This window comes from Trachinotus anak, unplaced genomic scaffold (assembly GCF_046630095.1).
Source record: "Trachinotus anak isolate AG129_WGS33_773 ecotype Australia unplaced genomic scaffold, CSIRO_AGI_Tana_v1 ptg000008l, whole genome shotgun sequence".
Taxonomy (NCBI): Eukaryota; Metazoa; Chordata; class Actinopteri; order Carangiformes; family Carangidae; genus Trachinotus; species Trachinotus anak.
Genome location: NW_027273859.1, coordinates 6,640,574 through 6,659,041, shown reverse-complemented (window position 1 = coordinate 6,659,041; position 18,468 = coordinate 6,640,574). Strand labels below are relative to the sequence as shown.

At 40.6% G+C, this 18,468-nt stretch overlaps 1 protein-coding gene across 4 annotated transcripts; it reads left to right on the top strand.

Moving 5' to 3' along the window:
- Positions 1-2,517: 2,517 nt before the first annotated feature.
- golga3 (golgin A3) lies at positions 2,518-18,464 on the top strand. Of its 4 annotated transcripts, none has more exons than XM_071482114.1 (24): positions 2,518-2,815; positions 4,288-4,443; positions 5,560-5,672; positions 5,783-5,830; positions 6,241-6,956; positions 7,158-7,266; positions 8,629-8,935; positions 9,032-9,234; positions 9,354-9,491; positions 9,750-9,911; positions 10,013-10,381; positions 10,647-10,724; positions 11,728-11,991; positions 12,110-12,204; positions 12,537-12,753; positions 13,360-13,503; positions 13,687-13,884; positions 14,021-14,137; positions 14,443-14,582; positions 14,716-14,848; positions 15,170-15,292; positions 15,566-15,730; positions 16,216-16,382; positions 16,515-18,464. In XM_071482114.1, exons 1-24 carry the CDS (start codon positions 2,644-2,646, stop codon positions 16,705-16,707), a joined length of 4,527 nt encoding a protein of 1,508 aa, XP_071338215.1. In that variant the 5' UTR covers positions 2,518-2,643; the 3' UTR covers positions 16,708-18,464. The 4 variants fall into 4 exon arrangements, with proteins under 4 accessions (XP_071338215.1, XP_071338213.1, XP_071338216.1 ...); XM_071482112.1 differs by having other exon boundaries at positions 4,288-4,569; XM_071482115.1 differs by lacking the exon at positions 5,783-5,830.
- The last annotated feature ends 4 nt before the right edge of the window (positions 18,465-18,468 follow it).

Below are 18,468 nucleotides of genomic sequence, written 5' to 3'. Positions count from 1 at the left end.
CAAGAAAAACAAAACAATTATGGTGAAAAACTGGCAGATATATTTGGTGTTTTCACTCCATTAGTCTCCTGTCCATCACAGTGTGATTCTTAATACTACCACTAGATGGTGCCAAAGTGAGTGAGTTTTAATTCCTGCACAGTGGCTTTAAATTAGTCTTATTTTTATGCTAACCTTAAAATTAAAATGTTGGTTTGAACCTGACCTTATACTTTTATTTGCATCATAAAGTGTATCAGTAGTTTAATTATCTCTTGTTCAACCAAGTGTATCAGGTGAAGGCCCTTTTCAGTGAAATATGAGATCGATTTGTACAATAGGCCTATTTTAACTTCAAAGTTTTAAAATTTTGCGTATCAGACATATCTGTCTTGTATGTAGGTGTCCTTGCTGCAGTCTGGCGCCTCTGACCATCTGTATTATAACCTTAGACAATAAGTATTTAAGACTTAAATCATTGCATCAGTCGTACCATGGCATTTTAGAATACTGTAATATGTGAATACTCTACTACTTTTTATTTTTTTATTTGTTTACATACTATAACAACAGTATAGGAGACAATAAACATATAGCATTCTTAAAAATGTGCCCACAGATTTTATTGATGTGATAATTTAGCAATTGATCATATGTGCTGATGGTTTTCTAATCAATTATCTATTAGGATTGATGATGTGTTATTGCTTCACTAATTTTCACTAATTCTATATACATTTTAAGAATGAAATCATAGATATTATTATAATTAGTGGTAGTAGTATTGAATTGCTCCTGGATACATGGAATCAAAATTCAACCGGGTGAGTTAACCCAGACTAAACAAAGATTTTCCAAAAATAAAAGACCAGTGCAAATATAATTTAACTTAAATCCTTTATGGAGAATCCAGTTCAATCTCGTTATATTAAGTAGTGGCATGATATAATGTGTACATTGATGCAATCTACGTATTCTGTGCACAGAATGGTTTAAGGCTGGTGATGTGGGACGAGCTGTCTGTTCATTCACCCTGTGGCACCCTCAGCTTTAGCTTCGCTCTAGCTGCAGAGGTGCACGGCGGAAAAATAGGGCGCAGCTCTTTGACCACAAGAGTGAAGCACTGTACCACATCCGACAGATCCCACATAAACAATGTCAGTTCCATATTATACATGAAGTCAATTGCCATATGCATTTGTAGTATAACAATCTCAGTAGTTATACAGTAGGTTTTGTATTTTAAATCCAAACGTTGTGAGTATACAGAGCGACCCTTCGCTTTCTGAAAAGCTTCATTTTTTCTTTTAGATAGTATATCGCTAGCGCCCTCTGTTTCTAGTCGGACAGGTAAAGGGACGGAAACCAAACAGCCACGTAGTAAAAGGCGAAGCTTGCAAAAAGGTGAGCATTTAATGTCTTTTGTAACATTTACAGAAATTGTCATTTTACGATTTACACATGGGGTTTGTAACATATTCACGCGACGGATGGCAATTCGTTGAATTACTTAAAATATTTCAGAAATCATTGCTACAGCTACGCTGGCGATTTGTAGCTAGCGAGTTAGCAAATTTAGCTTGACAGGTCCCGTCGTAAACACATCTAGCTAGCTATCTCGCTAGCGTCGTGAGCTTCATGTATTCATCCACCATTTATTCTGTCATCCTTGTCGTTAGCAGGTTAAGCCAGTAAACACATAAGGGCGATATTACCGCCTTACAATGTACGGTTATCAGTGACTGTCCCGTTTCCTTATGTCTTCTAACCGGTAAGTCCAACTAGACGATGTGAAGCGGGGCTGAACAGAGGCTAGCAAAATAACCGAGCAACTGTCAGATAGCAAGCGTGAATTTAGCAACGCAGCTTTGGATTCAGAAGTTATAGTTAATGGCAAAAGTGACAGATAGCATATGATATTGTATTGAGGTACGTAGGCATTTCAGTTTAAGCCGACAGCTGCATACCTCCAGCCTCAATGCCACAGTCTTAAAAGCCAGAAGTGCAAATCGAGCCCTACCTGTCGACAAAAAAAAAAAAAGTCGAATAGTCTGTGCAAAGTTATTATAATCACATCAAAAGCAGGAGCTGTTCCTCTCATCAGTCTTATCTGAAGTGTGACGGCTGAGGGGGTTCATTTTGAATCCCCGTCGCTAGCTGCTAAGGCGTGTGTCTGACTTCTCAGCAAATTCTTACAACGATTGAATTAAATATCTTCAGGCTGAACCTGTCACTTGTGTTAACGGACTTTGTCCTATTCGTTCCTCTGTGTAAAAGCTAATGCATTTAACGTGAGTTGCTAGTTAATCTATATTTAACGTGACGCAATGTACTTAAATACCGAGCCATCCTATTAGCCCTTGACTCAAGCTTATGTTTAAACTAAAATCCGTTGTGTTGTTACATAACATTACTGTCTAAATTAGATCACTTGTGAGGAGCCACGCCTCCTTCTATGATCTACACTATGCTTCATATTCTCCACACAAGAGCAATTATACCACAGATGATAAACTAAATGTTTTCTCTCTTTAGATCTGCCAGTGTTCAGAAGTGTTCTTGGACGCTGACATGCTCCCAGCTGGCCTGGCTCTTAAGAAGATGGTTTTGTGAGACATTCTTTCCAGAGGAGCACCACCAGTACTGTGACTGTTCAGTTTCTTAATGAAAATGGAAACTAACCATTCAGAAGCAGCTCAAATGGACGCCAATGCTTACCAAGAAGACCATGTTATCAAATCCAAAGAGGCTGAAGCCCATGCTATGGAAGGGGAAACACAACTGAAACAACAAGGACAGACGAACACACAAAACACAAAAGGGAATATTTGTAATGGTGAGTCTTGATGCTGTCTTGATGGTATACAATTACGATTCAACATATACAGTGGTATGTGCTGATAATATGTGCCCACCACCATTGAGTGGCAAAACTAACCAAAAGGTGGTAGCTATGAAAAGGTAGAGCTGTTATACTGTGTGTGTGTGTGTGTGTGTGTGTGTGTGTGTGGCACTACATAAAGGAAGTAATGTTACACTATTCAAATCCTGTAGGCCTGTGGAAGTCTGGCCCTGTTTGAAAGTAGTGTTTGTCTTACCAACATCATAAAGACTTCAAAGCACATTTTATTGTCTCTGGACAGATTTGTAAGAAATAATTAGACTTAATTACATGTTTAAGTAAAAGACAAAATGCAAAATGTGCTTGTTTTTGTACTGTGATGTCACACAACTCTTTTAAAAGTATTGCTCTATTCTCACACATACATACACATACAGTACATATACATATTTATACACCATATATTCATCTTTATAGCACTGAGGCAGTGTTTTCAGGGGGATGTGACTGTGGTGACCTTCACATAGACAGACTTCATGTGCATAGCCTAGAAATCATTTTGTTTTGGACTCACTTTTAATAAATTCCTACTAGAATGGCTGTCTTCATGCTGCGCTATACCAGTTCTTCACTCTGCAAAGTTCTTTCCCCTATAGGCATATAGTGTCTATTTTATCTAACAATTGTGTCCTGCTATGCATGACCTGTTTTGTTGGCGACTACAAGGCCTCAGGGCCTCAACTGTTACAGTATGTGTTACACGACTCTTTGAACTAACATGTTAAATAGCTGAACCAATTTCTAATTAGTCACCCTCAGAGGGCAACTGAGATGTTTTCAGCACTTAAGCTTTAGGATGAAAAAAACAAACAAACTGAGAATGTATTTCTGAATTTAACTATATTTCTGTAAAGTTGCATGATGCACAAGAGACAGGTTGAAAAAAGAATGGCCAAAATCAGAGATGGGTCTTCAAACACAGTGTTTTGGTTTTTTTTTTTTTCACAAACTCGCCAAAACCACAAATGGAATCACAAAAACATGGATTTACAGGCTAAACAGTCCTCCAGATGTTTATCATGTTGATTTTTGTGTGTGATGATGTTTGCATCTAAGTATTCCAGTTGCAGTATGAATTTACTTTTGGCAAATTATGTTAGAATTTTCTCTATAATGTTGAACATTCATGACTCAATAAGCAATAATCAAAGTTAAATAAGGTTTTCAGTGCCTTTAATTGTGGTTAACCTGCAAAAAGAGCCTTGAAAGAGAAGGTGCATCTAGATATGCTTCAGTAGCCACGTGCTGCATGAATGTCCCAGCTACCCTTTTCACTAACGCAATTGTAGCTTGACAAAGTTGTCTAGCCAGTTTGTCAGGAGAATTAGATCCACTCAGTCCAGTTCTTGAAAAGTTATCATGACTAATTGTCACATTCCTCAAGGCTTCTCCCCCTTCTCTTTCAGGTCCTGTTAGTTCAGATGTGATGCCAAATGGAGATGGACTGGCAGAGGCCATCAGTGGTGCAGGAGACTCCCGTCTAAATGGGTCCCTGCCACCGACAGCCCCTCCGCAGAGCACCAGCTCCCCTGTCAACTCCCAGACTCAAGAGCCCTCTCCAGGTGTGGCTGCTTATCCACCCATGATGCTAGAGAAGTCTGAGAGGGCTAGTGCTGAGGTCACGATTCACACGGGTGATGCATTGCAGTCACTCAGACTCAGTATGCCTATGCAGGAGACTGAATTGTGTAAGCATAAACTTATGTGGAGTGAATGCCCCCTCTTTACCCCCCCTATATTTAAACCTCATTTTGCTGTGGGATGTTTTTCTTTTTTTTTTTTTTTTTTAACTCCCTTGTCTGTGTATTATTTGAACAGATGGATTCAGTGGGAATCTCTGTTAGTGTTTGAGTCTGCATCCTTTCTGCAACTCCCAAGGCATTTAATTGCTCGATTAGAATTGGGTGTGGGTGCTTGATTTGGAACACTGTTTGGACTAACGGCTGTATTTTCAAACTAATCCCTCTGATTTGTTTTGGTGGCATTTTAAAGGCGTTGTTGCTATGTGCACAATATGAAATGTAATATTTTAGGGCTCCTGCCTTCATATTATAACTCACAAATAATGTGATATATAGCATCACACAAAGAATCCTAAAGTATCTGTTTAATATATAGCATAGCATTTATAGAAGTCATCATTTAACAATATTGGCAATACTAGCTGCAGAGCCGTTGCTGTCATGACTGAGGTCAGGTTTTTTTTTCATATGTGCATAAACAAACCAATTAAACAACCAGTGATACAGTCTAGGAAACCCTTTAAATACAGTATATGGGCAAAATGTGTAGTGTAACACCCATGCCGTCGCCTGCTAAAAATCTTCAATCGTCATTTTCAGGTAAAATGTGACTCACAAGTCACTGTGGCTTGTGCAAAAACACATCTCCAGCCCAGAAATTAACATAAGTCCAGTTTGAATGATTTGTTTATCATAGTGTTTGAGGATGGGGCTCCAAGCAGCTTCACTCTTCACACTTAGAGCCAACATCATACAAGCATTTACACTGAAGCTATGCCTGACCAATGATGCAACATAAGGCTCATTTTCTCATTTGCCAGCATTTCCTTTTCACAGGCGTAGAGAAGCATGTCTTGTGTAAATAAAGTGCTGTTGTGTACTTGTTCAGGATGTCATGAATATTCCTTATTTTGGTCTAACATACCTTTCCTTTAGCCAACCAGAAGCCATCACTGGAGATGGAGAATGAGGAGAAGATCCGCCTGGAGGCTCGCCGGCGCCTGGAGGAGCAGCTCAAACAGTACAGGGTGCAAAGACATAAGGAGAGGGTGAGTGAGTGGAGTTGCTGTCAGGTTAAAGAGAGCACTAAAATTTTATCATAACTTGAAATGTAACCAGGTCGGCCTAAAATTTCCTTTCAAAATCCTTGTTTCCTCAGCCACCTTTGTCATCTCTTCAGCCACTGTTTCCACCCATCTGTCTGTTTGTAAGTGTAAATGTTTCCAAAAGCAATAAACAGATTTAGGAGAAATTTGGTAGACAGAGTGGTGGCCCAGTGTATTCGTTTTTCAGGTGGTTTGAACTTGGGACTTCTGCCATTAGACAAGAGTTATGTTCTTGTGGGCATTCAGGTCTCTTGCTAAACATGTTATTTTCTTGGACAATGTGACCTAGAAAAGTGACAGTTTAACCATAGCTTTTTAGTTTGGAGAAATGTTCTGCAATGATGCAGGATTGGCTCCATCCAGTGCTCCATATTTGTGTATTTGTCCTACAGATTTTCTGTCATTGCCTAATTTGTGAAGTTATACTGTAGGTGTCAAGCTTGGCAACCTTGATTTAGCTTTTGTCATCATGTCAGGACCACTAATTTTTTTCTTTCTATCTGTTGTCTAGTCTCACCGCACCACTAGCAAGAACAGGCCATTCAGCACCCTGGACCCAGAGCTCATGCTGCATCCTGAGGCTCTGCCCCGGGCCAACACTGTCGCCATGACCAAGGAGTATTCCTTCCTGAGGACCAGTGTCCCACGTGGTCCCAAACTGGGTAGCTTGGGAATTCCCCCTTCCAAGGAGAAGAAGTCCCGCTCACCCCGCCCCAGCAAGATCCATTCCCTGGCTGACTACAAGTCTCCTGAGAACGATGGTGGAGGAGGAGGTGGAGTAAGAACAGCAGATAACTCAATGAGCTCCTTCCAGTCCACCGTTAGCTCGGTGTCCACACTGTCTGAGGTCAGTGTGATGTCAGAGGGCAGCACCTGTGAGACAGAGGCACAGCCCGGTTCTCCGTTTCAAGTTGGGGACAATGTCTCAGAAATTGATGGCAGCGAATCAGGAACGAGGCCGGGGAACGATGGCAACGACAGTGACAGCTCGTCTTACAGCAGTGTGTCTACCAGAGGGACATATGGTATGCTCTCCACAGCAGTGGAGAGGCAGCGGGGGCCCTACACAGTGGAGGGGAGGGAGATTGCCCCAGAGGCCATGGGTCAGTTCCCGTCCCTGCAGGAGGTGCTGCAGGCAGCCAGTGAAGAGCAGCACCTGCTGGAGCTGGAGCAGGAGAGAGAAGGGACAGCGGAGCCTCGGAGTCGCAGGGACAGTTTCTCCAGCAGGTATTTGTCAATGTTGGATAAGGACAGAATAAATTTTGCCAATTGTTTGCATTATTTGACTGATGGAAAAACAAGAAAGCTTAAAATAGCTGCTTTAAGTAATTTTTTTGATAAGATGCACTTTTCAATTTTTTTCTCAATCAACTAATAGATTGATAAATGAACGATTTGAGTGTTGTTGTTTATTTACATTTGTTTCAGTGTTTCTTTGGAGAGTTCAGTGATGGGCCATGATGAAATGCTCCAAGTGCTGAAAGAGAAAATGAGACTGGAGGGCCAGCTGGAGTCCTTGTCATCTGAGGCCAATCAGGTTATATAACAATGATTTCTATAATCATATTTTCTCTTTCTTCTGGATGAAGCATCCAACCATACACATTTTATACAGGAGTGAAGAACATAATACAGACATCTTAAAATATCTTACATCTCCTGTCTCTAACAAACTGCATTCTCAAAAATTACTATAGAGTTGAGTGAACAACACAGTCTCAAACAAAATAAGCTTTAAAGGCTTTTGTTGACAAATTGGTTGTATTTTATATATATATATCATCAAGTATCATCTTGTATCATAGGTGTTTTTTTAAATTTTGTTTACTTGTTGTGAACTAGACCGTCTCATGACCTTTTATTGAAAAATTATACTGTACAGAGTGGATTACCTGCATAAACTGCATCCACATAAACTGTTATAGAAAAAAGTATTGATAATGCTTAACAGTTTTTAGCCATGTTAGTGGTAAGGAATGGAAAGGTTGGTTGGTTCACAACTTTGGTCCAGACTTGAATATGTCAACCATTATCAGACAGATTGCCATGAAATTTTACACAGATATTCGTGATCCCCAGAGGGTGAATCCTTTGGTGATTGCCCTACCTGTTCCCTACCTAACACTACCAACAGGTCCAGGTTCTCACTTATCCTATGAAATATCGCAGCATCTTCTTGATGCATGGGTGAAACATTTGGTACAGACATTCATGGTTCCTTGACAATGTGTCCTAAATGACTTTGTTGAGTTCCTGACTTGACTTCCTTGATGCCACCATGAGGGTGACATTTTGTTTTTTTAGTGAAATGTGTAAACATTTCTTGGATGATTTGCCATGACAAACATTCATGTTCCCCACCAGATGGATTGTAGTCACCTTCCATCTTGTCGAAAGTTGAATATGTCTAGTACTTTGGTTCATGTGTATTTATAACCAAATACCTGCAAAACTAATGGCATTCCCATCAGTATCAGCGTATTGTACTTAATTTTTTGTGCTAAAATGTTAGCATAGTTAACATGGTAAATATATTACCTAATAAACATGTTAGCATTTTGCTCAGTGTACCAATGTACAGCATCACAGAACCTGTAGCATGGCTGTTGACTTTTTTTTTTTTTTTTTTTTTTTTTTTTTTACTTCACTTCACTTTTCATGCGCATTAAGTCTCTCACTTTGGTATGCTAATAGGGTTGTCTGTGTTTTCATAAATAAGTTGCATTCAACACCATAATAAATGTCTGTACTGGTAATGGATGCCAATTTATGTATCACATCTTCCAAAAAATTACTTTTAGTTTGGTGGCTGTTAACTTACCTGGGCAGGCTGCCCAATAACACCGTATTGGAAACACTGAGAATAATAAAGTGCTGACCACACTTTCCTGTCCTCCAGGCTCTCAAGGAGAAGACAGAGCTCCAGGCCCAGCTGGCTACAGTGAATGCTCAGCTAAAGGCTAAAAAGGAGGAGGCTCAGGTTAGCCAGGAGAAACAGAGCGTCCTCACCACTGAAGTTGGCACATTGCGACAGAACTGCAGCCAGTTAGAGAAAGCCATGGTGGAGCTTCAGGGAAGTCTGGAAAGCAAGAATGCTGGTCTTGCTTCTCTAAGCAATGACCTGAAAGTGGCTGAAGATCAATACAATAGGCTGATGGGGAAGGTTGAGGACATGCAAAACACTGTGACCTCAAGAGACAATACAGGTGAGTGACAGAGACCCACAGAGCTGCGTGTAAGAAGATATTGCCACCTTCACCTCTATTGTTTAAGTTCGTGTCTTTGGTCTTCCACTTTTCCAGTTCAGGAGTTGCGTCAGCAGATGGGTGGTCTTCAGAACCAGCTTCAGCAGGTGCAGCTGGAGCGCAGCACCCTGCAGAGCCGACTGAAGACCTCGCAGGCTGAGATTGACTCACTCCAGCAGGTCAGACAGTGGTACCAGCAGCAGTTGGCACTGGCCCAGGAGGCAAGAGTACGACTGCAAAGCGAAATGGCCAACATGCAGGTAAGGCTGACACTGATGCAGTCGATTTTGTCATCATGCCCTGCGTTAGACAGACAAAAGGTGATATATAAAAGGTTTCCTTGGTGACATGTTTAATCTTGGGCTTTTTTCTTTCCCAGGCTGGACAGATGTCTCAGATTGGTGTTATGGAACATCTGAAGCTGGAGAATGTGACACTGTCTCACCAGCTCACTGAGACCCAACACCGCTCCATCAAAGAAAAAGAACGTATTGCTGTTCAGCTGCAGAGCATTGAGGTATATTCTCCAACATCCCTCTCTGACCTTATGCCATCAGCAGGTTTGTCTATATATCCACTTTGGACACAACCCATACATGAGGGCCATTATTCAGCCAGGGACCATTTATAATCAGGCTCTTCTGTAGACAGGAGTGGTTTTAACGATGTCCACATTAAATTTGGTTTAAGCCGAGATGTGTTTTTCAATTTACTGTATTATTTTTTGAAATAAATTGAGCATATTGCTTAAAATCTTTCCCTGTTTGTGACGTAGGCTGACATGCTGACCCAGGAAGCTGCTTACAAGCAGATCCAAGATGCAAAGACCATGGTGGAAGATGACCTGCAGCACAAACTGGACGAGTTTGAGGAAGAGCGAGACCGTTTAACGAAGCTGGCCAACACAGCCAGCACCCTGGAGAGGGAGCTAGAGCAGGTAGAAATGCCAAATGTAACCATAACTTGATTTCCACCTTGTATGATCAGTAAAATTCTTACTGTACTCAGCTCGAAACTGCTTGTCACACTCTATCTTAGGTGAAGTTAACGCTTTCCCAGAAGGACATGCAGCTGCAGTCACTCCAGAAAGAACATCTGGAGCTGATGCGCCAGCTGACTACCACTCAGGAGAACCTACACACCAAAGAACAGTCCATCAACCAGCTAGAGGCCCGCTACCTGGAGCTGGAGGCCCAGCTGGCTGAGCTACAAACAGAGAGCAACGCCAAGGACGACAACATCCAGTATCTCCAGAACGAGAAGATTGTCCTGGAGGTAGCACTGCAAGCAGCTCGGGCCGACAAAAGTGAACTTGACGAGGGAGCTGAGCGGCTTGGAGAGGATGTTCTGGTGGCCTCTGATGTCTTAGATCAGCTCAGACAGGAAGTCCAGATCAAAGCCAATCAGGTATGAGACAGGTGGGAGGTGAGCAGCAATTGTTTTGGGTATAAAACACTGCAGAAAGTATAGTGACTTGGTCAGCGATCGACTTTCACTTCCCACAAGCCTTCTTTTTGTGCACATGGATGAATGTGTATGTTTTCCATCATCAGGTTGAGTCAGTGATTCAGTTAATCTAATTTAAGTAGTATTTTGCATGAGATTCTTTTCCTTAGGAATTACCTTTCCACCACCAAGTAGTGAATAATGAAGGGCTTTTGCTTTGTTACAGATTGAAACTCTACAACAAGAAAATAGTAGCCTGAAGAAGCAAGCTCAGAAATTTAAGGAGCAGTTCCAACAACAGAAGGTAAGACAACTCCATTGCTCCTACGTTAGATCGTGTACAGTTCTCTCCTATTGTGTAAAGTTAGTAGAAGTCAGAAGAAGTGTAGACTGTGAAGACTTCATATACATTTATAAAACTCTCCCAGCTAGCTAAGGCTGACGCTGTCGTGGGAGGATGTATTGTAGAACCAGATGGCTGTCAGCTCCGAAGAATGCCCAAAGTGCCAATTGACACGCCTCAGTGGATTGAGCAGCGGAGGATGCTGCTCATTTCGCAGTGACAGGCTGTCATAAAGAGGGTGAAGTTAATTGACAGAATGACAGAAATGTGAATGGTATCTTATTTTTTAGGTTTGCGTTATTGTAGACCATCTTCATTTATCTTTGATTGAAATCAGAGTGCTATCAGAAATTAATGAAAAGCAAATTGCTGTAACTCTGGTGCTAAAGCAGAAAAAAAAATATCTGTTATCAAAAAAAAAAAAGTGTCTCTTTACTGCGTCTAAAGTAATTACATGTTTGAGCAATTTATTGTCTATTTTTTATGGCACACTTGTGGAGCTATGTTAAAATTTGTCAATCAGTTTGAATATATTTAAAAGTTTAAAAGCTCTTAAGCGCTTAAATTTACAAAAAACAACCTGCATCTCAGCTTCCCTTTGGTGGTTTCCTGTAATGTACTGTAAAATGTCCTGCTGTGTATAATATGCGTGTTCCTGATAGGAACAAACACAAGGCTATTTGGGCTTAAAAAAAGCACATGCCACCCTTTATGTGTAGACTTTCTTTCTTCAGTGAAACATATCTCAAGCCTAGACATGATGCAGTGTGGGATTCAAATGCTGTCGCAGAACTCTCTCCTGCAGTGTATCTCCAGTATGCTGTGAAATGTCATTTTGCCTCCCTCCTCAGTTGAGACAAATATGAACGAGCCTACTCACACTCAAAGGAGAAAATATTCTCTTCGTGAGGGTTTTGTTTTGTGTAACCCTTTCATTAAACACACAATGTCATTGACTTCACAGGTGATGGTGGAAGCATATCGCCGGGACGCCACCTCCAAAGACCAGTTGATCAGTGAGCTCAAGTCCACCAAGAAGCGTCTGTTGACGGAGGTGAAAGACCTGAAGCAGGAGCTGCGGGGTGCTCAGGGGGAGAAACAGACGGCAGAACTGGAACAGGCCCGGCTGCAGAAGGAGGTGATGAGAGTCCAGGAGCAGATGAACAACATGGAAGCTCATCTGCAAACCATTCAGAACGAAAGGGATCAGCTAGAAACCCAGATCCAGGTAGTGTCATTGGATATTCCTGACTAAATTTACTTTAACTTTATTCTTAAAATAATTTGTAAAGAAAAAGTAATTTTGTATTGTAATGTTTGTATTTTCGGTTTTCCTCCCAACTCAGTCTCTGCAGTTTGATCAGAGCCAGCTAGCTGCAGTGACACAGGAGAACGAAGGTCTGAGGAAACAGGTGGAGCAAATGGAGGGTGAAGCCAAAAAGTGAGTCATGTGCTCATAGGGATTTGCGGAGCTTGAATGATTCCTACAGTAATGACTTGGACCATGAATCATATCTCTGTTGTCAGGGACTATTTATAAACACAAATATGGGACATTGATTATACAATTCCTGATCTCCACATGGACACGAGTCAGTACATGTGGTTTGAAAAGTACATCCATCCACATCATTACATATATCTGTAAAAAAGAAATTATATTTTTAAGATATACAGTCTTCATACCTACAGTACATCCTGCATCCAGTTTAGTATTGCCTGTTGTCTGTTGTGAACCTTATCTTTGAAACTTTTCTTGTATGCATCAAATAGGGCCATCTCAGAGCAGAAGGTGCGCATGAAGCGGCTGGGGACAGATTTGACTAGTGCTCAGAAGGAGATGAAGGCCAAACACAAGGCCTATGAAAACGCTGTGGGCATCTTGAGCAGGAGGCTCCAAGAGGCCCTGACTGACAAGGAGGCGGCCGAGGCAGAGCTGGTCAAACTCAAGGCCCAGGTGTCAGATGAGGGAAACAGCCAGGCCTTACAGGTACTGCGCACACCTGCCAGACTTGCAGTTCCCTGAAAAATTCATAGCTATCACCAGGGCTGGAGGCATTATGTTTTCAGCTTGACCGTCTGTCCCATTCTTGTGAACATTATATCTCAGTAATACCTCGAGAGAAGTTCTTCAGATTTAGCACAAATGTTCATTTGGACTCAAAGATGAACTGGTAAGATTTTGGAGGTCAAAGGTCACTGTGGCTTCACAAAACACATTTTTGGTCATAACTCACAAATTCATACGCTAATTACAAGGCATTTTATATCCAAATGGTCAAAGGTCAACTTCACTGTGACATCATAATGTTCTGCAAAAACACTTCTGGCCATTATTCAGTGCTGTAACTCAGGAAGGAGAGATTGTGACTACATTTCCTGAAATGCGAGCCAGTAATTCTAGTTAATGTATGTTTGATAGATACTATACTTAAACATTGATAAATAGGATAGCCTTCAGTCTACCCCTGTCCTCAACTCATGTTCCTTCATCATAAAGATATTTGTTACGGTAATTCATTGTGAATAATCCTGGATGCGCCTGTTTAGTATCTACAACATATTGAAATACAGTGTGGCTTTATTTGTCATCCAGGAGAAGATTAAGGTTCTGCAAGCTGAGCTACAGGCTGTGACCAACAGCAAGACTATGCTAGAGAAGGAGCTGCAGGAAGTGATCACCCTCACCTCCACAGAGCTGGAGGAGTACCAGGAGAAGGTCCTGGAGCTCGAGGACGAGGTGAACTATAACTCATTTTATCAGCTTGGGGCAATCTGTTCAGGTTTTTGAATACATAATAAAAATATGCTCTTTATGTCTAATGGGAAAATGTAGTTTCCTATCGAATGATCCTGCTCATAACCCTGTATGAGCTGTATGTTTACACTTATTTTCTATTAATGAGATGAATTGATTTCACAGCTTCAAGAGTCACGATGCTTCAAGAAGCGAATCAGAAAGTTAGAAGATGCCAACAAGAAGCTAGCACTTGAGCTGGAGCATGAAAAAGGGAAATTGGCTGGATTGGCACAGTCCCACAATGCACTGCGGGAGCATGCCAACATTTTAGAGTCTGCCTTAGCTAGGAGAGAAGCAGACCTTGTCCAACTCAACTTACAGGTGAAAAACTCTTCTGTTTGCATCTTTATAATATTGATATATTTCTTTAATTACCACAAAATAGAAAAAATTTGTTTGAGAAATTATACACTTTTTTAACACAAAATTATTTTCACATTTCACTTTTTTGTTACAGGTTCAAGCTGTTCTGAAGCGTAAAGAGGAGGAGGACCACCAAATGAAGCAGGTTGTACAAACTCTACAGCTTGCCTTGGAAAAAGAGAAAACCAAAGTCAAGGACCTGAAGGAACAGGTAGGAGCTCTGTGCCATACATCAGGATGTAGTATTTTCTCCTCCCCTTGAGTTTGCACATCACTTTGCCTTTCAAATAATTCCAAAGAGTATAATTTAAATATATTTTAATATTTATGTTGAGAACATTTCTTTGCACAAGGCACAATGAGAAGCTTCTTGAAAATATAAATGTTAGGAAGCTGAATTATTACATGCATCTGTAGTAAGTCCTTTGCTTTTGACTTTTTGTCAAGTGATTTAGGTCTGGAGCTAGGGGCTCTCCTGAGGTCTTTTGGGTTGTAATAAAGAGATGTGTCCCTTAGGTGGCAGCAGCAAAGGCTGAAGCAGCCCACAATAGACGGCACTACAGGGCAGCCATGCTGGAGCTGTCAGAGATCAAGAAGGACCTGCAGGCCAAAGAGGACCTGGTCAAAGCTCTGCAGAGCGAAGCACACAAACTACAGTACATGAATTTGTTTGATAAAAGAATACAGTGACCTTTGGAGGATAGCTTTTAATCTAATATTATGTTGTAATATCTGTAGTTGTTGTACATCTCAAAAGTCATTTATCAGTGAATATATCATTCTCTGCAGGGCTCAGGATGAGCAGCACGCTCAGGAGGTTTCCAGGTTCCAAGAGGAGCTGTCTGAGGCTCACTCACAGCTCCAGATCCTCCAGAAACAACTGGACGAGGAACTGGCCAAGCAGCCCCTCTCTCACCAAGAGGTAGGGATTCTTAACCACTGACTGAAATGTTTGGCTAATGATTACCTTTATTTGAATATTATGACAATGTGAGGCCATGTTCATCCACCTCTGATATGATTGACATAATGCAGTTTGTTTTACTATTGTATTTTTTATAATAAATATTGATTAGCTTGAAGTGATTGTAACATTTTGACCATGCACTCTTTTATCATTGCCCTGGATGTTCATGAAGAGTTTTAGGATCTCAGGTTTCTAAAATCTATTCCAGCCTTAGTTTGACCCACCATTTGAAATTATGTTAAAACAACTGATAACGAATATTGACTGTTCGTATAGGTTGAGGACCTGAAGTGGGAGGTGGAGCAGAGGCAGAGGGAGATTGAAGCTCAGAAGCAGCAGGTAGAGATGACGGAGCAGTGCCATCAAAGGGAGCTTGACAACCTACAGACTGCTCTGCAGGCAAGTATTCACTTGGCTATAAAATATGGACTCAAAGTTGCCAAGTATAGCTTTCTTCTTAACTAGATGTTTAAAAGAGATAAAATATTGCTGTATTTATGAAAGCACAGAATCGCCTTTGCTATAGTAAATGATAGCCCTGTAAATGGGTAGAGTTTGGAGGGAAACAAAAGAGGAAGTGAGAACTGTACTTACGTACAGCATTTATGATCATGACCGTCTACCCTATTTTCAACATGTTTCAAAACTAAGAAAATTTTCTGTCGGGCTCAGAACATCAAGGTGGAGCTGGAGTCAGTGCAGGAGGAGCTGAGCAGCACCAGGAAGGACAAGTTCATGCTGCAGGCCAAAGTGGGTGAGCTAAGGAACAGCATGAAGACAGTCCTACTGCAGAACCAGCAACTGAAACAGGACCTCAAACAGAGCCGGCTAAGGAAGGTAACACGCCCCTTTCTTCTCTGTGAAAAGTTGTTTGTCGACTCCTGTGATGGTTTTAGTGCTTTTTCACTGGCACCTTTTGAATTGTGGGCAAACCACTAAACATTTGAAGTGATTGACTAATAAGCTACTAAGTAACTTGACATCATTTGAAAATTTCTAGTGTTACTCTTTAATTCTCTTGTCATGATGGATTTCAGATACTTTGAATATTAGAAGAAATTGTCAACTGTCATCAGACATTATAACTAAAGTAAAGTATGGGAGCGTTTTTGTTATTTTACATGGACAGCACTAACCACTTGCTCCTGTGTTGTTACCCAACTGGGTGTACCCCTTAATCTCTGCAGTATGAGTAATGCTTACAAAACCATCGCCCTCCCTTTAGAGAGATTTAAAGGCCTGTGTTGTAAGTACAACGTCAAATAAGAAATGCCTACTGATGATAAATAACTGAATACACCCTTGTAATGATGTTGGAGCAGCAGCGCATGGAGTTAAAGAGTGAGGGGAATCCATCCAACCCAGTGACACCAGTTAAGATCCCAGACTGCCCAGTGCCTGCCTCCCTGCTGGATGAGTTACTGAAACCATCAACTTCTGTCAACAAGGAGCCCCTCAACAACCTGCACAACTGTCTACGGCAGCTCAAGTAAGCCCATTTTTTGGACTGAATGACTGGGTTAAACATTGTCAACATACCTACATGATGCTTTTTTGTTGTGTATTGTCGAGCAGTTATCCAAATGCCAGAATACATGTAATGTTTTTTTTTTTTTCTCAGGGAGGAGATGGACAGCCTCCAAAGGCAGATGGAGGAACACACAGTAACAGTACATGAGTCAGTGAGCTCATGGACAAACACAGAGGAGGGACTGGCTCAACTGGGGCTTCAAAACGACATCTCCAAATCATCTACGCCGCTAAACAACATGGTGGTAAAAAATAACAACGAAGCAGAACAGCAGCAATCATAACAGAAAAACTTTTCTCAGGCCAATAGAGGGAGAGTGGAGTTTTATCCACAATGGCACTTTTTAGCCCCATAATCCCTTTCTCTTTTCTTAACAATTGCTGCCAACATTTGGCATTCTCCCATCGGCACAGAAGTGCTTTCGCAGAGTAATACTTTATATACCATAGCTTTATTCTTTCCTCTTTATTTGATGGTTGTTTATATTTTGTTATGCTATTGTCACATTTATTTATTTAGAATTAAGGAATTACAACTTTTAATTTGATGGCTTCTCTAAGAGGATCCCTCATCTTCAGCTTTGTTATAATAGATATAAATAGGGTCTACTTATTGAACTGATCTGTTGAGCCAGTTTTCCCCTGTTGAATCAGCAGTTTTACTCACTAAAAGGTATTTAGTCATCATCCTCCTAATACTAATTAATTCAGCAGTTTTGATGCTGCTTAACAATGGCTGACATTATTTTAAAAAGTGTTTTTGGTGACAGAAACAACTCTGAGTCTGCCACCAGACTGGCAATGAACTGTTCTTCCATTTCTTTGTGCCTGTGTACGAGTGAAGTCACTCATCTATGATTTAACTGACATGCTTACACTTCCACATGGTTTCTAAGCAGCTTGTGATGAAACATCATCACTCCTTTTTCATGAAGTTAAAAGTCATATACAAATGTGATCAGTTTTTTTGTATGGTCTGTCGTTAAAATGCAGTGTCTCTTAAATTGTTACCATATCACCCTGGGTTCTTAAACTCTAAAAATATTAATCCCAGTTATGTATGGAGGTGTTTTGTCAAGCATGGACTGCAGTAATTCGCACGCAAAAAAGCCTTAAGCAATGTTTAATACGCTGTAAAGGACTAAGTTCGTTTGGTTAAACGTATTTCTGCTGAGGGTGTGTGCAAGATGTTATATGTTATATTGTTTGTGTGTGGAAATCCTTACTGAAGAATGGTTTATTGGAAAATAAGTAGGTCACATCAACTGACATTGCACACTAGATGATCAAAACTAAACTGAGAGAGAGCAAGTTGTAAGATGAAGCAGAAATGTTTCTTCTAATAGCAGGTGCAATCAGATGTGTTCATTTTCTAAAGGTTACATTTGGTACATACTGTATTTACAAAAAATTATTACCCTTGAATCAGATGTTATACTTGTTTTATGACTGTTTCATGGGTGAGGGCATAAGTTAATTGTTTCCAGAGGTTAATATATGAATACACTTCCTTTTTTGTATGATTGTGAATTCATCATAATTGTTTAATAGTGTAAAGATGAAAAACAAGATATCAAATGCAGATCATAAATCAAAGCTGATGTAATTTTGGTACCGCTGCACTGAAAATTCAGTGTTGAGGGGTCATTGGATGGTATAGCTTTCTGCATGCAGCTGCTGCCACTGCTCATTCCCACACTAAAAACTTTTTGAAACACCAGTGTTTGCTCATGAATTTCCAAAGGGACAATAAATATTTTGAGGAGAATGCTTATTGAGGCTAATAACAAAAATGTTGGTATACTGTATTCTGAAGAAACATTTTCTGGACTGTATCAACTACCTTGTAACGTTAACAGTATATAATAACATTTGCTGGGGCACCTGCGCTGTATGCATAAACCTTGCTGTATCTGCTGTTTTTTTGTTTGTGTTTTTTTTGTTTGTTTTTTTTCAAAGATTGGAATCGATTCATTCCTGTTTTAACATTTTGTGTTGGGAGATGTGATTGTATTTATCATAAAATTGCACTATTCCTCTGTCAT